The 26136-nt window shown below is 36.2% G+C and overlaps 1 protein-coding gene across 1 annotated transcript; it reads left to right on the top strand.

Moving 5' to 3' along the window:
* Window positions 1-1177: 1177 nt before the first annotated feature.
* SYPL1 (synaptophysin like 1) lies at window positions 1178-25489 on the top strand. Its single transcript, XM_045828342.1, has 5 exons — window positions 1178-1343; window positions 16508-16629; window positions 18041-18248; window positions 22407-22589; window positions 23980-25489. Exons 1-5 carry the CDS (start codon window positions 1275-1277, stop codon window positions 24112-24114), a joined length of 717 nt encoding a protein of 238 aa, XP_045684298.1. The 5' UTR covers window positions 1178-1274; the 3' UTR covers window positions 24115-25489.
* Window positions 25490-26136: the final 647 nt, after the last annotated feature.

Below are 26136 nucleotides of genomic sequence, written 5' to 3'. Positions count from 1 at the left end.
TCAATAAGATTCAGGAAAACATGATGGGGCAGCTAATGGTGAGTGGGAGAACTGTGTGAGGCCCTAAGGTGCCTACTTTGAAGGGAAATGAGGCATCACTGTCCTATGAATAACGTTTCTTGTATCTCCTTCAACAAAGGTCTTTATTTTTCACAGTACATAGCTGGATACTTTCTGGACAGACCCCCCCCCATGTACGCAAGTATTTGGAAGTTGGCATTGAGGTTCCATTATGATAAATTCCTTTCTTCCTTACTTACTGATTATATGGTGTTAACTACTTTACAACCCACATACACCATTAAGCCATCATTCCAGCTCTCCCTATACTTCCAAGATATTGGGGACGCCAGTAAGACCACTACCTCAGGCTTCCAGTAGTAACTAGATGCCAGGAGGTAAGTATCACCTAAGCTGAATCTTGAAGGGTGAGCAGGATTAGCCTTCTATAGAAAGACACCAAGAATGTCTCAAGTAGAAGACATGAATGGCAGGGTAGGAGAGGTGAGTAGTTGGGTCAGGTGTAGCCTGTTGGCCAAGCTTTTTACTATTAGGCATAACCTTTCTCCTGTACCTTCAACCCTGACTCCAGTAATAACTCTGACAATAGAGTTATTTGATTAAGAATGTTTGGTGAATGACGCTTCTGAGATACCTACATCATGGTCGCCCAAATTCTGTTGTTCTGCACTAATTCTCCATCATTTTAGTAAAAGGACTCTAACAGCAGCTTCGAAACGCGGCTGCATCTCCACCAACATTTTGTTAATCCATTAAAATGTTGGGAACTCGGAAAAGAAACGGGTGTAAGACGATTGTTCTGCAAGGTGGGAGCCCAATGAAGATAGAGCTCTGTGTGCGGAAGCCGCCCAAGCTGCGCAGACGCGGGGATGGGTGCGCGCCTGCGCGGAGAAGAGGGCGCGCAGGAGGTCGAATTTCAAGCTAGGGGGCGCGGCACACACAGCATGGCGTCCAACAAGTATTTGGTTCGCCAGCGGATCAGCCGGCTGCGCCAGGTGCGGCATTGGGAGGTTCTTCCCCTTCTCAGCCGCTGTCCATCCCCCGCGTACCGCCACCGCCCCTTTCAGTCTCCGCCCCAGTGCCTAGGCCAGTGGCTCAACCGCCTCTGTCCCGCCCCGCCCCGCGGCCTCCTGGGCCCGCCTCCCGGAGCCCGCCCCCGCCTGCCCTTCCTTGCCGCCGACCCGCTCCGTCTCGTTGGTCCCCTCCTCCTCCGCCCTGCAGTCCTGATTGTCTCTCCCTCCTTCCTTCAGAGGATGTCCTCCTTCCAGCTCAACCTCAACCCGCTCAAGGAGCCGCTCGGCTTCATCAAGGTCCTCGAGTGGGTGAGTGTAGCCGCATCCGCTCCACGCCGGCCGGCGCCCTCGGGGAGGAGGCGGGGAGCCCCGGGAGCGGGGGCGCGGCCCTGCTCGAGCTGGCCCAGAAGTCTCCGCCATCCCCGGGACCGGACGGGACTGGATGGGCGGGGAGGACGCGAGAGGCCGCGGCCTGGGCCCTTGCGGGGCGGGGACGCCGCAGTAGGCGTTGAATCAGTAGCCCCTAGGCGGCCTGTGTCCCGTGCGGAGCCGCCCTCCCACACTGAAGCTCACCTCTGGGTGCCCCCGAGGAAGTGGGAGTTCAAATTTCTCTTTGGCTTCCCTGTTTGCCGCAAGGGAAGAGAAAACTTCCTGTTGCAGTCTAACCGAAACCCGGCGGGCGGGAGTCGTGCCCCGGGCGGCTCTGCCTCTGCGCCTCCTGAGGAAAGGGCCGGCCCGTGCCTTTCTGTCCGGTGCTGACTTGAGGAGAGGCTGCTCCCTCGAAAGCTTTTGTAGTTGTGCCTTGTCGAAGTGATTTGACGAGCACCCTCTGATTAATTTGTTTTAAAGATTGGCTCCAAGTTAAAAATGGATAAAAATAATCAGTGTGTCAAGGAAGCTGGTGGAGATGGTAGCGGGAGACGCGAGGAGCGGGGGGTGGAAAGGTCTTTTAACAAAACGCGTCTTGTCAGCCTGATTCACTTCAACACATGCTAGGAATCGCCATCACTGTTTGTTTTAAGTATTTCCAAGCAACAGCCTGTAGTCAGCTTTTAGTCCTTTCCTGAGAACACTCAATCATTAACATCAAAGGAGACTTATTAATTCGGCCTTGACAATGATCAAGTCACTTGGGAGAGTTAGGAAATAGACCAGGCACTGCGGATATTCTTCAGACTGCATGGCCTCATACATATTTTAGTGCTGATTTTCAGGCGTTCGTTAGTAGGCAGCTGGCATGTATCCAGCGTGTAGTGAGCAAAATTTACATTTAATTCTTTAACCCTGTATTTTAGTGATAGAGTGGTGAAGAGTAAGAACTTTCGATTTCCTGTTTTAAATAACCTACCCAGGATGTTTCTTTAAAATAACACAGAAACTCAGATTCTCTATTTAATGGGTACTCAATCTGATTTCCTACCTACCTTTTCCCCAAGGTTTCACGTGGTGTTTTCTGAAAACTGAAATCGTGCTAATTTCACACAAATATCTATTTTAAAGAAACATAATTGTATACACTTAGGGTTCTGTAAACCTAGGTCCAGATTTAAATATAAATTATTAATTGAATATATAAAAATTTTAAATTGCAGGAGAAAAATCACATTTAACTAAGCTAGTCAGTTGTATTGAGGATTATAGTTAAATTTATAATTTAAATTTTCATTTGCACAAAGAGGCAGTCGTTTATATTGTGCTTATATTATTTGTCTTTATTAAGATGTAGACTTGACTTTTGTCTTAGTATTTTCAAAAGAGCAGTAAATTTGTTAGTGATTATAGTCTAATGTGTTTTGAATAATATCCTTTTTAAAGCTTTTTAAGGAAATGCTAGTGTTATTTTGAACTGCTTATCACACAGGAGAACCTTTTATGAGAAGATTATTCATTGTTAATGGTGTAGTGAGTGTTTATTCAACAAATATTTGAGTATGTGTTATATACAGGTGCTGTGCTAAGCACTAGCACACAAACATGAATAAAACATTGTCTCCTCATGAACTGTTAAGATGTGCAAACAAACATGAAAATGCCATATGATAAGTACTATAATAAATGTACAGTCAAGATGTAGTAAGTAAAAGGGAGGAGAAATCAACTGCCTAGAGGAACCAGGGAGAATTTCACAGATGAAATAGCACTTGAAGGATGAGTACTTGTTCACTGGGGAGTGACTTTCCAGACAAAGGGAATCTTATTTTCAGTGGTGTGAAAAGTTGAAGCAGTATAGCTCTGTTTGAGAACTTAAATATTTGGGGTTGCCTGCAATATTGACTGGGAGGGAGGGTATGGTTTGAAATGATTCTGAAAGGTTTCAAAGGGCTTGCAGGAGAGTTTGTGGAGTTTTTTTAATCTGCCAATGGTTCTTAACCCTCCAGGCCTTTTCCTTAGGAAAATGTGTTTGTGCAGGGTACATAATTTTTGGTAGTTTATTGGATAGCTTCCATTCAAACCCAGAATTCCTACCATAGGATGGAGACTCACTCATTTAAGAATTTTAAACAAGTTAACGATACGATTACATTTGCCTTTTAGAAATTCTCATTTTGCCAGCAGTGTAGGGAATTGAAAAGGTCATACTTGAAAGGGAAACCTGTTGCTTGAGAAATTATGAGGCCTAAAATTAATTGTAGTGGGAATTGAGAAAAGGAATGTAAAATTAGAACATATCTGGAGGGTAAAGAAAGGGCAGGAATCTAAGATGACTGCCGTATTTCTCACTTGGCTTAGTAGTGGCAGCAGTATCCAAGATAGATCACTAAGAAAAAGAAGCAAATTTTTGGTGGAAGATAAATAAGGTTTTGGATGTATTAAGTTTGTCATCTCTTTAGATCATAGAAGTGGAGGTACTATATAGACAGATATATTGACCTAGGTTTTAAAAGATTAATATGAGCTGGACATTCAACAAATATCTGCCAGCAAAGGAGGAAAGAAATGGTTTGGAAGATGGGGAGAAAACATCGTGGCATTAATATTAAAATTTTAAGAAAAGAGTGCTCAACATTATCAGGTATAGTAGAGAAGTTAACTACAATAAGGGCTAAAACATACCCTTGGTATTGTTACTCAAGAGGCTATTGATGGTTTTAGGAAGAGCCGTTTCAATAAAATCAGAAACCAAAATGGTAGTAGGCTGAACAGATGTATGTTAAGAAAGTGAAGACAGAATAAACCACTATTTGACTGAAGATGGGAGAAATTTGGTGGTAACCCATCTTAAAGATGGGAAAGACTGAATGGGTTTGTCCACTATAGAGAAGAGACTTGGGAATAGAATTATTGGAGGTTAAAAACAGGCAGAGAGGGGAATGAATGATAAAACAAGGTTCTAGAGGGAAAAGGCCCATTGTAGAGTTTGTTTTTAAAGATTTTATTTATTTTTAGAAAGAGGGGAAGGGAGGGGAAAAGAGGGAGAGAAACATCAATGTGTAGTTTCTTCTTGTGTGCCCCCAACTGGGGACCTGGCCCTCAACCCTTTGCTCCCCAGTCCAGTGCTCAATCAACTGAGCCATGCCAGCCAGGGCTGTAGAGATTTTAAATGTGTTTTGCGTGAACTATTCAAGTTTCAGCCCTGGCCAATGTGGTTCAGTTGGTTGTTGTATTGTCTGTGAAGTAGAAGGTTTTGGGTTCAATTCCTAGTCAGAACACATGCCTAGGTTGCAAGTTCAGCCCAGTCCAGGCACATGTGAGAGGCAACCAATGGCTGCTTTGCTCTGGCATCGATGTTTCTCTCTCTCTCTCTCCCCCTCTCTCCCTCTCTCCCTCTCTCTCTCCCCCTCTCTCCCTCTCTCCCTCTCTCTCTCCCCCTCTCTCCCCCTCCCTCCCTCCCTCCCTCTCCCCTTTTCTCTCTCTAAAATCAATAAGCATGCCCTTGGATTAGGATTTTTTTTTCAAAGTTTCATAAGTCATTGATTGGGTTATGTTGGGTGCAGGGTTACCTCTAAAAATAATCAGTAAATAAGTTTGGAAACAAATCTAAAATCTAGATAAAGGTTGCTTACCATATAACTAAAAGAATAATTCTTCAAATCAACTTATTGCTAGCAAGGTTCTAGATGATGTTAGACTAATATGTAACCTGATAGTATGTACCTTTCAGGGATTACAAATCTGAATGTCTCATAGACATGAAGGCAAGATGCTCAGTAAATACTTATTGGCAGAATAAAAATATAGTTGGTGAAGCAGATGAATCTTCACTTTGTTTCTAAACTGTAGCTACTATATTATTTATGTATAAAGATATATATAATTTAAGTTTTTCTTATTTATATATTTTTTTATGTACCCCTGGCTCCTAGCTACAGTGCTTGGCAGTGGCATTGCCTTAGTTCTCTTTGTGTAATTCAGTAAAAGTTGAATTTTTGTTACATTTATATGGGACTATCAATACAGGACTGTTGCAGTGATTGAATGGATATATAAATATGTGAATAATGATAATGCACTTGAACAGTTCTTGGTTTTTTCCAAAACTGAGACACTGTGTTTCTAAAAGACTAGACCCAGAGGGTGGATAGAATTGAGCCCTATATGAGTGACATACATATTTCCTGATCCTTCAAGATCGCTGTTCTCTATTAGATACTTTAAACTTTAGAAATGGCATATTGTATGCTTTCCATTTGTCTTCCAACATGTTTTCCTGCCTTGAGCAGCCTGTCTTAATGACAATATAAAATATAGGTAAGAATAGATGCCCCACCCTGTCTGGGTGGCTCAGTAGGTTGAGGCCAGGTCCTGTACACCAAAAGGTTGCAGGTTCTATCACAGATCTGGCATGTATGGGAGGCAACCATCACATCGATATCTCAGTCTTTGTCTCTATCCCTCTCCCTCCCTTCTGCTCCCTCCTTTCCTCTATCTCTAAAATAATAAACATATCCTCAGGTGAGGATTAAAAAAAAAATAATAGAGGCCACATGTGTAGGAGTTAAACAAGGAAGTAATTGTCAAAAATTAATTTTATCAAAGTAGCTTTTAAAGTTTTAATATTTCTGTCATGAATTTTAATTTGGTTATACTTAGTTATCCCTACTATTTAGATCAAAGTTTTTCATTAAAGTGATATCTTCTTTTAATATTGAACACTGGCCTTTTTTGATGCTATTCTTGCATAGGGTAGACACTGAACAGATGTTTTAGCCCTTAAGGAATCCAAGTAATATGCTTTTGTAATTCCATACACACAAAATTAGAGAAGGGATACTACTGTTTGAGGAGTGCATACGGAATCACAGACTAAAGAACTTGAATGTTGGAATTACTAACCATCTTTGAATATTTTTGTCGGTGTTGGTCAACTTTATTCTCACTATTACGATTTATTTCTTGAGTACAATACATGTGCTAGGACTTTACCTGTATTTTTTCATCTAATCCTCTGACAACTTAATGAGGATTGTTATCCCCATGTTATTGAAGTTTATAGAGAAATTAACTAATTTACCTAGTATCCCATGAATGTTACAACATCCAGGATTCTTAACAATCTGTGGTTAGTTATTTTAATAATTTACCTTTGTGTTTCTAATTGGTCTTTTAATAAATGATTGAAATGATGACCAAAAAATTAAAGTTTAAAAAACAAGGTATCTGGAGTAAATTTTTTTCTTGTTTGTTAGAAGCATGTTTAATAATACGATTTTAGGAGTTAAAATAAGTAGTATCTTCTTGGTTAATTTATCAAGTTTGAAGGTTTTTTCTGATTTTATACTTATGCCTTTAAAAACATTACTTTGGGATAAATTATTATCCAGGAATATTAGTGTGAAAAACCATAAGAAAACTTGCAACATTTTGAGCATTACATATATCAATTTCTTTAAACCACAAACTTCCAGAAATACGTAATAGTTTATATAAAATATTCAAAGTTTAGTCATCCCAAGTAGACTATAAGATTTTTGCAAACAGGAACCATGTTTTATTCTAATTTTGTGGTTTACAATATGGCACAGAGGAGCACCCCAGAAAATATAAACTGTTTGTATTGCAGAGTGGGGTTGGGGGCATATATAAAATGATGCTTGTCTCATCAGTTTGCTTAACTTACATTTTTAGGCTATCTGTATATAACACCGACTACTTTTTAGGAAATTTGCCTTTGTCTTAACACTGCTATTTGTGTTCATTTCCCTCCCCTATTATGGAAAGGGAGAAAGGATTTCATATAGCATTTTGCGCCCACCAGGATTTTCTACACTTCAAGCTTGTAAATAGACCTATTGACTCATGCCTTTGCTCTCTGTTTTTACCACCTGGAACCCACTCAGTATTTACAGTGTGAACTCATGGGGTAAATTGGATCGAATTTTCAGAGACAAAATACATGTGTTGTCACTATGTTCAGAACACACAAACACATACAATAGCAGCCTATTATAGCAGAGTGAAGCTTCCATACAGTGCTTCTCAAACACTGATCTTGGAAGTCCTTTATGTTCTTAAATGTTGCGGACCTGAAGGAGCTTTTGTTTAGGTGGGTTATATCAATCAGTATTTAACATGTTAGGAATTTAAGCTGATACATTTAAAAACATTTATTTATTTTAAAATAACAATCATGGCCCTGGCTGGTGAGACTCAGTGGACTTAGTGATGGCCTGCACACCAAATGGTTGCCAGTTCAATTCCCAGTCAGGGCACATGCCTGGGTTGTGGGCTAGGTCCCCAGTTGGGGGCACACGAGAGGCAAATCACTCGAAAGCTTGAATCACATCATTGGCAACACATCCTGCCAGTTTTCCTTGAAGTTAAAATGTCACTTCATTCATTTTTTAGAAAAATATCTGCCATATATCCAAGTCTGAATAACTGTATTTTGCCTATTACTTACTCTTTCCAGGTAAAATGTTAGTTCAGCATACAATTCAGTTGTTTAAATACTTTCCCTGGAGGCAGCCATTGTATTTTGGTGTGCAGTGAAAGTATTTGTATATCCTATTTCATTAGAGAATATTAAAGAGGAGTCAAATGTCATGATTTTGTAAAATAATAATTTTTACTGTTTCATCAAAAGCATTTGTAAGTGAAACTGACTTTTTTTAAACTGCAAATGCATAACAGTTTGATGGTTTTGCTGATTGTTACCAAAGCCCAGCCGTTTTTTTACCCACCAGTGCCTTTGCTTAAGTCAGTGCAAGTGTCAACACAGTGTAGAAGGCAAATAATATGTTGGTAATATAGTGAAAATATTTTTGACCTCATGTATTTCCTACAAGGGTCTTGGGTACTTCCAGGGGTCCACAGACAACTGAGATTGGTGTTGTCATACAAGGTAAGTGTCATTGGGGACCAGAAGTGGAACAGAAAATATGGGTGGAAAGAGGACTGTTTCCCAGCTCTGGAAAATAAACCTTAATAGAGCTGAGTACTTGGGAAAGAGATACAGCCTGGAAACAGAGACCTGAATCAGTCCACTTGCCAGTTTAGGGTCTGGATTTGTGATGGCAAATATTCTCTTGTAGTGGGGGGAGGCGGGGGGGCTTCATTCTAACATGTGCTATTTGTGGGCTGACAGGCTCAGAAGGCCAGGTAGAAACAACCATAAAACTACCAGACAGAGAGATGACTATGAAACCACTAGACAGGGAAAGAAAAGGGGACAATAGCAAACTCTCTCAAGTTGAGCCTACATTCTAAAATATCCTAAAACACATGAAGAAAACTATTTTCACCTAAAACTCAAATTATATCAGTGGCAACAAATACTACTAGCTTTCTTTGAAATGACAGGCTCACCTCAAGACAGCCAGCCAAGTCAGCAGTGAGGATAGTGATTCACTCCAAAAGACATAAAAATAATAGAGCAATCTGAAATGATTTTAAAATAAGTATATTTTGATTGTCCAGAGATTTCTGTTTTCATACTCAGGTTAACAGATGTTTAAGAAAAAAGGTGACATAAAGATGTTTTCAACATGTAATAAGAGTTAACAAAAAACTTCTCACTGTTTATTTCATCGGGAGCTCAGGTTTATTTCTCCTGCTCCAGATTCCTAAGGGTTATAGAACTATACTAACAGTCTGTTTAGAACTTTCTGTGATTGTATTTCACAAACAGGGAGATAGTAGAAGGATAAAACTTTGTAACTGATTTCTTTGTTCAGTGCTCAGTGGAAGTAAACTAAAATACCAGCATCAATAACAAAATGTTTTTAAAAATGAATATCTTCTGTAAATCCTTCAGACTTTGACTCATTAAAAATAAATACCTTGGCTCTAGGCTCTAATCTTATTGATAGTTAAGGCAAACATGCTGTGATAGTTCATTTTAAATACTAAATGATCATTTGTTTTAGTAAAAGCATATATTTGGCTTTGCTCTAAACACTTATATATACAATATACTTCTAGGTCTATTTCTGGAGATTTCAATTATACATTTCATTTTCTTAAACTATAATATCATTTTCCTAAACTAACTCTTGGACAGAAAGAAATTTAAGTAGATGATAATCAGATTAATGATGAAAGCAAATAGCAGTGAGGATCCTGCAAATAGAAACATACAAAAGACACTCAAAAATTAGATGAGTACTAATGTTCCTCAGTAGAACCCTTAGTGTGTGGAGCAATGTCCAGGAATAGGTGCAAGGATTGGGGCTCTGACTGTAGGATAAATAACTCATTGAAAATACTAGGAATCATCAAACTTTTCTTTTTTATCATGAATCCCTATCAGTTAATAGATTTACAGACATTAAAATTTATTTCATGCACAGAGCCCCAAAATGCATCTACAGATTAGATGCATATTTTACCATGTGAGTATCTTAAGGCATATGAAATAGTCGAGGTAAATTTCATTCATATTTTTAAATCTGTACTTCAGATACTTATCTGATCCCCCCCAACCCCCCCTTATTGTGATCTGATTAAGTGGAGTCTGTTTTCACCTTGTAATGTGACTGGTGAATATAGCTCACATAAGGTATTAATGCTTCTGTTTTCTCTTTTGGACATGAGTTTTTGTATTATTAGTTTAGTTTCTGAAGATATTTTTAAGCCATCAGTTTATCTTGTGAAGGCTTTTTTAAACTAGATAATTTATTCCATAAAGGCACTTGGCCAGGTACATTCATATTGTAATACATGAACACTGAAAGTGAAAGAATAGATGAAGATATCACTGTCTGTCCTTACGTTGTGGGACTCTCCATACTTTCAGGACACCCAACATACTGTGTTAACATGTGACTTTGACATACAGCCCCAGCATGGGTTTCAGTGATATATTAATAAAACTTTAATTCCTTGTGTAAATCTAAAAGTAGACATAAGTAGGTCAAATATTTTCTTCTTGTACACCACTTAGTACTGTAGTCTTTTGGAGAGTAGTCTTCTAGAGAATCAGGCTATAATATTAACTCCGAAGTTACAGATCTCTAAATTAGTGAGAGAACTGTCATGTTGCTGGTATAGGTTTACTGGGCAGAGAGGTAAGTAGAATTGTTTCTCTGATGACTTGAGGCTGTCATAATGAATATAGAACCTTTTTGACCTGAAGAGAAGTTTGTTGTCATCTTGTCCTGGATTCTTACTGTTCTGTACAGGAAGAATTAATTTCATGTCAGCAGTTTTAGTCTTCATGGGATAGAGCCAGATGGAAAATGAATTTCGTAGGTGGCAAAGATATACAAATTAGCATAGCATTGCTCTTCATTTTAGATTAGTAGACACTGAAGTGCTCATAAGAACCACCCTCATGAAGCATACAAATGAGTGAAACAAGCTGCTCAGACAGAAAACAACAGTATAAGTTAATTGATTCCATGTAAACCCCAACATACATCTTGACAATTATTGAGACACTAGAGAAGGGTGTGATAATCTGGGGAGCACATGACCTGACTTGCTTTATTGGACTGTGAGTCTGATGTTGCCATGTCTTAAGTTTCCCTACAGCCAGGAAAAGCAGGATATCCATTTTTTTCTGTACAGTGTGCTGATATTAAAATAATGACAACAAATTCACATTTCTTACGAATACTGGAAAGATTACATAAATATATTTTGCAGGCCAAGTTTCACCCAGTATAGCTCTTCAAATCTAAATAAAAATAGAATGGGAGAGGTTAGATAGTTGGATAATTTACCCTCAGGTTGTTTTGTCCTCCATATAGTAAAAAGTGTGTACCTCGTCCTTTTTTTCCATAAGATAAAAACCTGAATTCAAATGTGACATCTGTCCTCCTAACAAAGAGGCACCTTCAAAATGATGGTTACATAAGACTTAAAATATGATTTTATTTGTAGATCATTGGAAGTTGATCTTTTTCTTTAATTAAACAGTTTTTTAATGTGCATTTTACATGTGCCAGGCGTTCTGCCAGGGAGGCACCAAAAATCCTGTGTAAGACCAAGTGCAAAGATAAGACAGTCTGTCAAGAGAAAAATAAAGATAGTTCGAGAAAAAAAAAAAAGCTGTAGTACAGTATGTCATTTAGTTACTGATTTTTGTATTAAGTGGGAGACTAGTTTGTGTTCTTTTTGTGTTGGAGTTGGTTTTTCTTTTACAAAGCAAGATACACTAGAGAAATGCTTATGGTAGAATGAATGACCCAAGTCTATGGCAGGCCAAAAAGACAAATAGTTCTACCACACGAAATTGGGTAGCATCTTAAAGGATAAGCCAGGTAGAGAAAGCGGGTGGGACAGTTCCTGACAGAAGAAACATATACACCCAAGACATAAACACATTGTGTGTTTCAGGAATAATAAGTAGTACAGTGTGACAGTGTACAGTACCTGCCAGGGAGTATAGTGTACATAAATCTGGAAAGATAGAGTTGAGGCTACCTCAGCCATACTTCTTATACCAAATCAAGAAGTTGGGGCTTTTCTTTTCCTTTTCTTAAATTAGGTCTGGAAAGTCACTGAGGAAATCCCTTTAAACAGGGGGATGGCATGACTACATTTTTACTTCAGATCAGTATGACATCACTAAAGGAGCTCTGCCCAATAGAGACACAATGCAAACTACAAATGCAAGCTACGTAGTATTTTAAGTGTTCTACTATTCACACTAAAAAAGTGAAAAGAAACAGGTGAGATTAATTTTAATTATATATTTTACTAAACCCAGTATATCCAAAATATTGTTTCAATAACTAATCAGTATAAACAAATATCATTGAGGTGTTTTACTTTTTGTATGCTAAATCTGTGTAATCCATTGTATATTTTACATTTACAGCCATCTCAATTCAGACTGTTTATAGCCACATGTAGCTTGTGACGACCTTACTAGAGACACTGCAGCTTTTGAGCACACACTATAGAAGATGAATGGTAATAAGAATGAGATGAGAAATGAGAGGAGGAGTCTTTTGGGTTAGTCCCAGTGAAAAATGATGAGGGCCTGAACAAAAATAGTGGTGGGAGTGATGAGGACAAGTAAACAGAGCTTTTAAAAGAGTGGCATCATACTCTGTTGTCTGTAACATTTTTCCCTGAGCATTTGGTTTCTATGATTCATCTATGTTGAAGTGAGCAGCTGTAGTTCATATATCTTTGTTGCTATATAACTTCCCATTGGAAGTGTATACTACCATATTTTATTCATTTTCCTATTGCTTCCCCTTTCCCCATATTTTGATATTATAAACAATGTCACATAAACATTCTTAGGCATGTGCTGTAGTACACATGAGCAAATTTCTTTTAGATCTAAGTAGACACTAATCTGTTGTGACATTATTGCAAATACCTTTACCTAGTTTGTAACTTGTTTTACGTTCAAAAGCTGACTTTTGATGTAAAAAAAAAAATGCTTTCTGTAATTGGGTTTATCAAACTTTAACCATAATGTTTTGTTTTCTTTTGTTTAATCTTAAGAGATTCTTTCCTTCTCTGTGGTCACAGATATTTTATATTGTCTTTAAAAATTTTAAAGACTTTACATTTAAGTATCTAGTCCATCGGGATCATTTATTGAACAGTCCTTCTTTGCGTTAAATATCTATTGCTACATAGCAAATTACCTCACACTTAGCATTTAAAATAATAGACATTTATCTCACCATTTCTGTGGGTCAGTAATATAGGAGCAGCTTAGTTGAGTGGTTCTGGCTCAGCGTCTCCCATGAGGTTGCAGTCAAAGTCCTGCACTCCTTTCCTCAGTGATCTGTCTGCAGTGCCAGCTCTGTTAGATATAATTTGTCCATGCACACAAGTCTGTTTCTGACCTCTCCTGTTCCATTGGTTTAATTTGTATGTTTCTTTTTTTTTCTAATCCTAAGTGTGAGCACATGCCCCTGACTTATTTCCTGACCTTCTGTTTTCACTCTGTGTATGTATGCTCAGTTACGCCCAGAGAGTAATCATTCTTCTATCTTTACCTAGTAACTTTTAACTGAAGACTCCCAACTGTGTGCTGGACATTACCTCAGACTGTTTATATCTATAACCAGATTCCATTTCTTATATTTCTTCTTCTTGAGGGGGGTGGGAATCCCTTGATAGGTATATAACATGATTATGGCTGGATTCAAGGCCCTGGACCCATGGAAGGCATTATACCTCTGTTTAACAGAATAGGCTTTGATATCAGATCTGCACTGAATGAATTTGCTGGACATCTGTGACCTTGAGCAAAGCAAAGTCCCTGCCCTCTTTGAATTTACAAATTCAAAGAGGAAAAACAGACAAATAATTTTAAGTACTTTCAGGCAGTGGTAGTTACAATGAAGGAAAAATAGAGCAGCATAAAAGTAATAGGCAGTATGGAGTTGGGGACATTTATTTAATAAAGTGTGGTTAGGAAAAGGCCTCTCTGACAAGGTCATATCGTAAGAGTGAGCTGTGAAGTAGGAAGTGAACCATGTACTGTAGTCCCCCCTTATCTGCCAGGAATATGGTCAAAGACCCCCAGTGGATGGATGCCTGAAAGCATGGATAGCATCAAACCTTACATATGGTATGTTTTCTTATATGTACATATCTATAATAAGGTTTAATTTATAAATTAGGCACAGATAAGGTATTTTTTTCTTATACATACTTACCTTTGATAAGGTTTAATTTATAAGTTAGGCATAGTAAGAGATTAACAACTATAGAACAGTTACAACAATATGCTATAATGAAAGTTATGTGAATGTGGTCTCTCTCAAAATGTATTATTGGACTGTACTCACCATTTTCTTGTAATGATGTGAGACGCACTGTATATGTGAGAAATGAAATGAGGTGAGAAATGAAGTGAGGTGAAAGACGTAGTCATTGTGATGTGTAATCTGAGGCTATTGATCTTCTGACCATGTGTTACAAGTACTTTAAGGATTCTTTTCAACATTCAGATTGCCAGCATCACCACTCTTGAGCTTTGGGGCCATTGTTAACTAAAATAAGTGTTACTTGAACACTGTCTTACTGTAATACCAGAATCTGAAAACCAGTTAGGCTAATAGGTGACCCATGGATAGGTAGCAGATACAGTGAGGATACCCTGAACAGAGAGAATTATGCACATCCCAGGCAGAGTGTGATGGCACGAGATTTCATCACAGTACTTAGAATGGCATGTAATTTAAAAGGTATGAATTGTTTATTTATGGAATTTTCCATGTAATATTTTCTGACTGCATTTGGCAACAGGTAAGGGTGGGCTCCAGACAGAGAGAATAGCCATTACAAAGGCTCTGGAGGAAGAGTTTATCCTACATCTTTAAGGAATAGTAAGAAGACCATTTTATATAAAGAGGTTTGGCAGGGGAAAGGTAGCAACACAAGGTCAGAAATATTAAGGGAGGAATGGGTCTTGTAGACGATTTTTGAACTTTGTTTTTTATTCAGAGACAACTCAGAAGGTATTGGAGAGTTTTGAGCAGAGGGTAAGATTTTGTGTCTTATATTTTAAAAAATTACTCTGGCTGATATATTGATAATAGACGGAAGCAGTGGCAAGAACAGAAGCAGGATCAATTTAGAAGGCTTTTAATGTATAATTTAGGCAAGAGGCAATAGTGGTTGAGAACAGGATGTTGTGATGGTGGTGGTAAGAAGTGATCTGATTCCATATATATATATATTTGGTTTTGTTTGTTTTTGTTTTTAATCCTCACCCAAGGAGCCCTGACTGGTATGGCTCAGTTGGTTGGATGTCTGTCCTGCAAAGTGACAGGTAATTGGTTTGATTCCCGGTCAGGGCGCATGCCTGGGTTGCAGGTTTAGCCCCTAGTTGGGGCATGTACTAGAGGCAGCTGATTGATGTTTCTCTCACATTGATGTTTTCCTCCCCCTTTCTCCCTCCCTTCCCCTCCTTCTAAAAATAAATAAGAACTTTTTTTAAAAACCCTCACCCAAAGATATGTTTTACTGATATTAGAGAGGGTGGGGGAGAGAAAAGCATTGATCAGTTGCCTCGCATAGGCACCCCAACCCATAATCAAACCTGCAACCTAGGTATGTGCCCTGACCAGGAATCGAGTTCACAACCTTTTGGTGTACATGATGATACTCCAACCAACTGAGCCACCCAGCTGGAGCCCAAGTATATTTTCAAATAGAACCATCAGCATTTGCTGAAAGATTGATATCTTGGTCACTATATCATATCTGGGTTTCTTGTGGTGTGTTTTGTTTTTTGTTTTGTAGAAAATTTAGAAGATACAATAGAAAAAGGAATTATCTTTTAGCTTCTGTTCAGAAGTTACCACTGTTAAAATTTTGATACATAACCTTTCTAGTTTTTGTTGCGTGTAAATGCAGAGATGTGGACACACACAATGCATTGTTTAAACAAACTTTATATGTAATGAACATTTTTCTGTATCTTTAGCTATTTGCTAACATGTTAATGACTACAATGTTTCATTGTATGAGTGAATTATAATTTATCTGGTTCCCTGTCAACATTTAGAATGCTTTCAATTTTTTTATGTTATGGATGGCATTTGAGAGAGCATCATTACTTGTGTGTGTGTGTGTGTGTGTGTGTGTGTGTGTGTGTGTGTGTGTGTGTCATGATTACAGAAACAAATCTCCAGCTGCTTTTTGAGATATGGGATACCCACAATGAGACCTCATATGCTCATGAAATAGCATCCCTTTTTGGCATACAGTCTCTTGGTTTTATAGCTGCCTTTTTATTATAAATAAAAATATCTCCAATTTATTCATTTTGATTTTGATACTAATAAGACTTCCTCTGAATTTTATACTAATATTTAGTAGGTACATGTGGTGTGGGAGCAAATGAATTTTTATGTGGGCTGGTATACTAATTTCTATATTAATTCAGGGGATGATAAAATCACATTTGTTGAGAGTTGCAAGTAAATTTTTAAATATTTTTACCATCTACCTTTGCATTTATATTAAGAATTTCTGTATTTTCTGTAATATGTATTCTATAATGTTAGTGAGCCAGTTTTTAATAATAATTTAAGTTTTAATGACCCATGTTTTGGGTGTAATAATGCTTCTTCTCCCCCCCCCCCTTTCATTTGTCTTACTTTGATTAGATTTCTGCTATCTTTGCTTTTGCCACCTGTGGAGGTTATAAGGGCAAAACAGAAATTCTAGTGAAATGTCCTAAAGATCCTGAGAATAAAACAGTTACAGCTACTTTTGCTTATCCATTCAGGTGAGTTGTTTGTTTGTTTGTATGGTTTAACAACTCTTTACATTCATATTGACTCATTAAGATTTCCAGCAATTAATCTTGGGGATAGAAAGTTTTAAATTGCATTCTCATTTGTAAATAGTGATCATTGCTACTCAAACTCTGTGGTACATAGACCAGTGCCTGTCTGTAAACTATTTTCCTGGTCTATGGTGAAATAAGTATAGAAAACAGGAGTAAGCATTTAGAAACTATTATTTGAAGTTTTTATTCTATCATTCCACAGCAGACTAGAAGTGAAAAAACGAAACAGAAACTGCCCTATCTCCATAGTGTGAAAAACCATGATGTGAAAGCAAACACAGCTTACAAAAACTCCAGATTTCTCATGTGTTTGCCACTCCCAAATAATAGTGTTCTTGATGTAGTTTTAGGACATAGATTTATTTATGTGAAGTGACTTCTTTTGCTTCTTTTACTAGCATAAAACTTTATTTTCTTACTCTCAAATTAAACTGAATATTGTGTTTTTGTGAATTCTTCTGTTTGACTTTAGTATTCATTGAACAGTTTATTGATTATGTCCTGTGTTTAATTAAGCCAGGGTATAAAGCTTCCTTCACTTACAAACTACTTCCTGGACCTTCTAGGACTCAATTTTTCTGTCCAATATATTGAAAATTACCTTTTAAGGTTTTTTTGATGATTAAATGAAATCTTACATTAAAGATATGTTAGTAAATGCTTAGTATTATTGCCTCTCCATTTCCCAACCCTTCTCTTATAAACTTCCTATACAAGGAACTGTTACTGCATCTTTAGCAATAAGTGCTCTTGTGATTTATAGATAGGGAAAATGAAAAGACAGTGTGAAGTTAGTGAGTAATTAAATCCAGGGTTAAAATGTGAATTATTATAATTGGCTCTCATGACTCATTGGCTAGTCATATAGACACTGTCTTCTAGAATATCATGTCTCAAATTGTAAATTATTTTGTATTAGCCCTCTTAATCTGCTAAAATTTTATTGCAGGAAGATAGCATCTGGGTTTGTATAAGTATTTAAATTCTGTCTGTATTCAACCTATCACAAATCAATTACCAGGTATAATTTATAATTTATGTATGATTTATGAACATTTCAATTTACTTAAATATTTTAATTTTTTTTCAAAAGGAAAATGTTTTTGATACACAGGGTGGGACAAAAGTAGGTTTACAGTTGTGAGTACATGAAACACAGTTTATTCTTGTATTGTTGTTTATTAATTATTGTATTATTTTCCATGAAAACAACTGGAGACCTCCCTTTGCCCCACCCTGTATTAGGGGAGTACTTTTTGAAATATCATTTCAATACTGTGTCTGCATATTTCTATCTGTGTTGGGAAAGTCCAGGTAATTCATAAACTTATTTGAACCTTTTTAATAGGTTGAATCAAGCATCATTTCAGGCACCTTCAAGGGTAAATGTGTGTGATATAGATTGGAAAAATTATGTCCTTCTTGGAGATTACTCTTCTTCTGCACAGTTCTATGTTACGTTCGCAGTCTTTATTTTCCTGTACTGCATTGCTGCTCTTCTGGTCTATGTTGGTTACATAAACATGTATCGGGATAATCGAAAACTTCCTATGATTGTAAGTAATTACTTTCTCTTTATACAAAAGTAATTTGTATAAGATAAATATACATTATACTTGAAGTAAATTCAGATGTCCGTACGCTGGAAATAAAAATTCTTGGCATAAACTAGTTCAACATATTTTGACCTATTTGCCCTCAGCTTTCTCCTATTGTCATGTTTAAGTCAATTTTTTTTTAGTATGTTTGCAGTGCTTTTTCTGTACTTCTGGTCTAAATTTCTTAATTTAAAATGTGATCCAGATAATTCTCTAAGAATTATAGAATTCAGCATTAGTGGCATTCATGAGCTAATTTGGAGACTAGATGGTTTTCACTTGGGGAAAATTCAAATATGTGATAGAGCATACTAAGTTGTAAGCAGCAGAGAAAATAAGTAGAATTGCTATCCATACTAGTAGTCTCATAACTGTGTTACTAATTCTACTTTTTTTCTCTCTTCTCAAAGACCCACATTATGCCTCTACAATGTCTTATTGAGGTTAATAGTTAGGAATTCAGCAGACTACTGCCCACAAGTCAAATCTAATTCATTTTTGTTATTGTTTTAATATTTTATTTATTGATTTTAGAAGGGGGTGGGGCGGGGAGAGACATCGATTTCTTGTTCCACTTATTTATGTATTCATTGGTTGATTCTTGTGTGTATCCTGACTGGGGACTGAATTTGCAGCCTTGACATATTGGGAAGATGCTCTAAGCAACTGAGCTATCCAACAAGGTCCTAATGTTTTTGCTTTTTTTTTTTTTAATGTTTTTTTTTTTGGAACACAGCCACATTCCATCATTTACATACTGTCTATGATTGCTTTCATGCTACAGTGGCAAAGTTAGGTAGTTGTAATACAGCTCAAAAGTATTCACTGTCTGGCATTTTTTCAGGAAAAGTTTGCTGACTCCTGGTCTAAATTTCTTAATTGAAAACCTGATCCAAATAATTCTATAAGAATTATAGAATTTGTCATTAGTGGCATTCATGAGCTAATTTGGAGACTTTAGATGGCAACAAGGATTTGGATTTGAAGTCCTAGCACCTTTCTTGGCTTCAAATAATCTCTAATATTTAGTTGGTAGAATCTTCCCTGGATTATTGGTTGAGGATTATTATTGAGAAGTAATCTATGGGTTTAAGCCTGACCTCCACTACAGGAAAATAAGTACAAAGGCAGTTTTAGGGTTACTGACTTGAAAGGAGAACAGAGGTGTTACTGGTCATCTCTAGTTATTTATGAAGCAAATTATCAAACAAGATAACAGGTTTTATTTATTTACTTATTTTTTAATTTTTGCTGCCTGGATCATAAGAGTACAAATGGTAAGTAAGGAGTTAAACAATCTTTTTTCATCCATATTTATTTTATTTCTTATGTCTGAGAAGAGATTCTTAAACCTAATGCTTTCATAAAATATCTCTTGGTTGTTAAGTGCCTTTCAAAAAAATTAGGCATTACCTATTTGCAATGCTTAATCAACAAAAATTATATATTAGGAATCTCTAACTTCTGGACTTTAAAGCCTTATCTAAAAAGAAACTATGATGATCAGGTATTTTGTTAAAATTCTTTATAACTTAAATTCTAAATGAAGACATTTCTTGCCTTGTGTCATTATCTCAACAAATTTTAAGTTAAATTAAAATTTACAGCTTCTAAATTAAATTTTGAATTCTCATTTTAATTTAAACATATAAATGTAAAAAGTTTTCTTGAGATACCCAAATTTTTAAATATAGCTAAATATGACATTTATTTTAAAGTACTGTTTGTTAATGAGGATATACGTTTTTAGCAGAGTTCTCAATCTTCTGCTAAGGTGTTTCTAAGACCTTTTCAATTATGATATTTTAAATCAACTTTAGTTCCCTTTTTAAGTAAATATAGTACTTTTCTGTGTTAAGTAGCAGGGGCTTAAGGGCTCTAGGCCATATGAGAATCAGAAATACAGTAAAACAAAATCAAACGAAGATAAGTTGTCTCAAATCCTAAAACTCACTTATTAATCATATCCTTGGTTATTGGTGGAGCAGGGCTGCCACAGGCAGCTGCAGATTGTAAACTGCGGAACTCCAGGAATGCATCTTAACTAGAGTTATAAGTAGGACAAAGGCTATCTTCAGAGCCCCACATTCCCGCCCCCCCCACCCACCCTAGGGTTACTTTGTGCATCATTTTGAGAAAAGTTTTTGAAGTCTGAGAATGTCATGCCTTAAGCCATCAGCAAAGTAGGTTTAAAGAGAAGAATCATGATGGGGAAAAAAAAGGCATATTTTAAATTACGAATTTGGAAGGAAGAAACCTGAAAATCAAGATGATTTGATATATATTAGTCAAAGCTGTGGACTTTAGTTCAGAGATACCGTTTTTAACATATAGTAACCTCATATACATTATTTATCAATTCTCCAAAAGTCATTGTATTTCTAGCAAGTGTTTAAGGCAGTGTCTACCTGCCGCAAAAGTACAGTAGCAAAAAGGAAAGGATTTCCTTGTTGCAAAAATTTAAGCTGTAGTGTTTCTGTCCTTCTCTTTTTTTTTTTTTAAGATTTTATTTATTTATTTATTTATTTTTTAAGAGAGGCAAGGGAAGGGAGATAGATAGAGAGAGAGAGAGAGAAACATCAATGTGCGGTTGCTGGGGGTTCTGGCCTGCAACCCAGGAATGTACCCTGGCTGGGAATCGAACCTGGGACACTTTGGTTCCCAGCCCGCGCTCAATCCACTGAGCTACGCCAGCCAGGCTGTCCTTCTCTTTTTGATCTGCATTTTTAAGAAGTCCAGTAACAGTGGAGAGTTCAAATGCAAAATGCAAATACCTTCCATGTTTGTAATTAATCATATTGTTTTTGGTTGTCTAACCACAAGATTTTTATTCAATGTCTTGGCCAGGTAGACAAGCTATATATGTAACACAGTTTCTATATCTCATAAGTGGTCATTGGTGTTTATCCTAAATAAATAACTAAGAGCTGGCTGGCAAAAGTAGTTAAAAACTAATCAGACTCATTTTAAGAACAAAACACTTCTGCAATAAGCTCTAGAACCCATTCCTGAGCTTGGAGAGTGTTTTGCTGCAGTTGTATACAAACTCATAGCCTTGAGTGTAGAAATATTAAAAGATAAAAATTTTACATTATTCCCACTTTGATCATTAAAGGAAGACCAAACAAGGTGGAACGTATACTTTATAACAAATGCATATTTTAAAAAGTGGCTTTTAGATCTTTGTAACAATACTAGTTGACAAAATTCTAGTTTTCCAACAGAATAGATTAAAAATAACTTTTTTCTTTGTTCATGTTAGTAAAATTAAAAACTATCCAAAATGTTAAAAAGCTTCGGTCTTATTTTTAGAAATGTAAGAAGTAGCAAAGACTTCAGTAGAAAATTACTAGGGTAAGGTATTTTCAGAGAGATTTCTTTCTTGTTCTTTTCTTATTATAATGAGCATTCTTAAAATTTTGTGGTCATGAATTCAAACAGACAAGCCTTCTGGATATGTGCTTTTCACCATTTCATTGTATGTATCACAGAGAATTAAATTTAACTGAAGTTAGTTTTGCCAGAACAATCTGAAAAAGCAGGAGAAAGGTAAGGGAGCAAAGAGTATATGCAAGGGATGTAAGGGAGGACCTTAGAATAGAATATAAGTTAAAGAGAGAAATGAGAGCTTATGTGAAGTTGAGAGACAGTGAATAAGTGGTAAGATCAGATTGTAGGTCTTGATGGGGTCAAGAGGTACTTGTGAGGTTGGGGTGCCAGAGGGAGGGAGTGGGAAAGAGGAGTGAGGTTACTGAAGTAGAGATTACGTGAGGGACAGTTATTGGTGATGGCAGGGTCCTAAAGTATGAGCATGGGAGTGAGTGGTTCATGTATGGTTGTGTAAGGGCTATGTGAAACCTTGATTTCTAATGTAAATATCTTTTACTCCTAAAGCGATGATTGAGTCTTATTTAATGTTGCAGCTCAGGATTCAGCTAGTGATAATACACAGCAATGTTTATGATGTTGACTATGCCCTTTTCTATAAAGTATATCATGAAGACCATTTCTCAGTACCATGGGATTCAATGTAACTTCATTTCCTTCGTTATAGATTTAGATTTAGTATTTTTAAATTAACTGTTCATTATTAATTCACACTTCTTTTTACTTTAGGACTTTGTTGTTACTCTTGTTGCCACTTTCTTGTGGCTGGTGAGCACTTCAGCCTGGGCTAAAGCTCTTACAGATATTAAAATAGCTACTGGTCACAATATTGTCCAGGAACTCAAACCCTGTCAAAAAGTGACGTGTTATTTTGGCTCTGTGACTAGCATGGGATCCCTAAATGTATCTGTGGTATGTATGCAGTATTTATAAAATATTTTATTTTACTTATTTGAAAAACCTTACTAGTAATTTAAGAAAATAACAGCTTTTAATGATTTCTGGGTGTGTTGGGTTTTATTTTTACTAAGCAGTCAGAATCCTGGTCACTATATAGTCTTCGTAACAATGAAGAAAAGTCTTTTAAAATTAGGAAACAGGTTTGAATAAGATCATAATTGAGTCTTTCTTTTCGTTGAAATTGACTAGATAATACTTTTACCTGAAAGGTACTCTATGCTGGTATTACACTAAGAACATTAGACTCGTATGTTAAATTATCTAGCAGTCCTAAGAGGAATGTGGGAGGTGGTGTTATTGTCTTCATTTTTACAGCTGGGAAACAAATGTAGCTCATATTACTTCATCCAAGCAGACACAACTAGTAAGTTGGCAAGCCAAGGTTTGAACCACATCTGACTTGAGAGCTCGTTCTCTAATTGGACTCGCTCTGAGTCTATGAAAGTAATATTTTTATGGTTTCCTAAATGACCTAAAAAGTTAGTTCTATAAAAATGTATATATTCTTTAGTCCTCTATTCTACCAAAACACAGATAAATATATTATTAAATATAATATTTAAAGGAGAGACTATATTATATTTAGGGAGGTCTCATGTCTTTTCCAGAAAGTCTTGGGTAAAATCAGCACTGCCTTATAAACCAATTTAGCCAAATTTTTGCTTTATAACTTTGTAATTGAAAAGTCACTTTTTAAAAATTTATTGATAATATCTGAGATGGACAATTACAGAAATTTTCTGTATACAAATATGCAAAGAGATAATAAAACATTTGGTCTTCAGAAGGCCAGCTAGATAATAGTTTAAAGCTTCTTATCCCACTCTTCATTTTTTTAAAATAAATATAAGAATATATTACATTTCTTATATTTAGAAAAAACTGTGAAAATAAGGTAGCTTCAGTTTATTCATCTCTGAGACTTGCATCTTGTCAGATTTATAGCTGGGAGGACTAATTTCTTTTAGGTTGACTAATGTGAGATGTGAAATAAAGTTCTTCTGACTCCTTTTCTCTTCTGGCTGCAGTTGTTGGAGTAGAAAGGATGGTAGGTAATAGGTGGGTAAAGTGGGGAAATAGGAAATATAAAACCACTAGTCATGGTTTTATATGTTACAGATTTAGAGATTTAGCTTTATTTCATTAGGAATAAGTCATTATATATCTGAATTTGATATTGAAATGTAAAGTCTTCCCTTTTTATTCCACTTCATATGTAGTTTAAACTTTAAATGAAGTAATGGCATAATGCCTGGAAATGTTAAATATTTAAAGGAAAACTAAGATGGCTATGATTTTTAAGAAGATATTAGACCTTAATGTTTATTGTTCTCTTTCTTAGATTTTCGGCTTTCTGAATATGATACTTTGGGGAGGAAATGCATGGTTTGTGTACAAGGAGACAAGCTTACACAGTCCATCAAATACTTCTGCTTCCCACAACCAAGGAGGTATTCCACCTCCTTCCGGAATATAATTACAGGGAGAAGTACACTGTATGAAATGTACATCTATACTATGACCTGTTGCCAACATCTTGAGACACATTATTTGTTTCTAATAAAAGTAATGACTTTTTCAATAAATTGGTGGGTTTAAAATTTTGCTGCTTTTTTTACATAAAGCCTGTGCCTTTCCTAGAAATTTAAGATGTAAATGTATTCTCACCTGTAAATTTGAAAATTCAGGGGCCTATTATGAAGTGATACATTTTTAAATGAACATTAATTTCTTCACTAGGTTGTTTACACCTTAAGCCTTGAAGTATATGTTCATTCAGAAAAGAGTTATATTATCATATTATAATAGGAAGAAAATCTCTATTTGGAATATACACTACTGTCAGTTTGTATAGATCATATAGCTATGACCTATCTGGTTAAGAAACTCTTGATTACATAAATCATATTTAGAAATAAACATTTAGTTCAGAATTTCAGAATTTATATCTGAACATTGTTTATGTGTTATGAAAGCTTTTAATTGCAGAGACTGTGTATGTATTTTACTTCTGTTTTTCTAAGTGACCTTCAGTACTTTATAGGTATGCTAAAGTGTTTTGGGAGTGGGGGTTGAAAATTTCTAATAGATTTATAGTTAATTTAGTAATTCTGTCACATGAGATGTAAGCTTCCATTATGCTGCATGTTTAATATAATAGACTTGCTTTATAAGAAGAAATAACATGGTTCAACAAGATACTTTGATATGTACGGGCATTATTCTTAGTGATGTTTGTTTGCTGTCCTTGGTTACTCATACCACTTAAGTGCAGGATGAGACCTGTTCTCCTTGAAAGCAGGGTAAAATAACCCACTTCTTTTTGCAGACCCTACTCATAAGTTTAAAAAATTAAGATTGCCTTTTACTTTTGGAACATTTTGACACTTAGTTTCAATGAAGTTGCTATTTTGAATTTAGCATTGATATTGTGAAAATAAATGCAACTCAGATTTCATGTTTCTTAATGTTCATTCTGATTTCTCAAATGGATGATTAAGGAATTGTGCATCATAAACAAGAACCTTTGATATTTTTTAATCTAATCGCTGTTGAGGTTGGTGATTTTTCTTTGTATTTATTGGCTACTTAGGTTTATCCTATACCTGCTCATCTTCATAGTTTGTGCTTTTCGTGTCTTTAGGTATATTCTGAATTCAGGGCTTATTCACATTCTGCTTCTTAATCTTTTTGTTGTACAGGGCCAGATTTCCTATTCTGACCACTTGATTGTTTATTTGTGAAGCACATCTTGCTATTGCCTTATTTTTGTTGATTTTATTCATGACAAGAATTGTCAGTATGAGTATATATCTTTTATGCAACCAACTTAATAAAGAAGTTAAAAGAAAGAGTGCACTGATTGTTATATTACAAAGAAACTTTCATCTTAAAGGTATGAGCAATGCAAAATGGGATTAATTTCCAAAGCAAGAAATAGAATATCACACTAGTTTTTAAAAATACTTAGCAAGGATCGCTTCTTGGCCTTTTGGCTAAGATCAAGTATAAAAATATTTAGCAAGGAATAAAGAGACAAAAAGTACTTTGGAGACCCTGGTTGTATCCTTTTTCTTTTAATCTCATCTTAAACATGTATGTTTATAACTTTCAGGTTAAGTTTTCTTTATAAGCCTTTTCTCATTGACTGTTCATTCAGTTAGGCACAGAACTTCTTGATTGTGTGTACTAGGGAGCAAAACTGAAATTTAATCTTGGCTTCACCATGTTCTATCTAATTAACTTAGGGCAAATTACTTACCTTCTGTGTGCCTCAATTTGCTCATTTCAAAAATGGGAAAAAGGCCCTGGGTGGTGTGGCTTAGTGGATTGAGCGCCAGCCTGTGAACCAAAGGGTTGCAGGTTTGATTCCTAGTCAGGGCACATGCCTGGAGTGTAGGCCGGGTTCTGGGTGGGGGGGTGCACCAGAGGCAACCACACATTGATGTTTATGTCCCTCTCTTTCTCCCTCCCTTCCCCTCTGTCTAAAAATAAAATC

The sequence above is a fragment of the Phyllostomus hastatus genome, unplaced genomic scaffold (assembly GCF_019186645.2).
Source record: "Phyllostomus hastatus isolate PE091 unplaced genomic scaffold, TTU_PhHast_1.1 phas_scaffold_78, whole genome shotgun sequence".
Taxonomy (NCBI): domain Eukaryota; kingdom Metazoa; phylum Chordata; class Mammalia; order Chiroptera; family Phyllostomidae; genus Phyllostomus; species Phyllostomus hastatus.
This window is presented reverse-complemented; position numbering and strand designations above follow the sequence as displayed.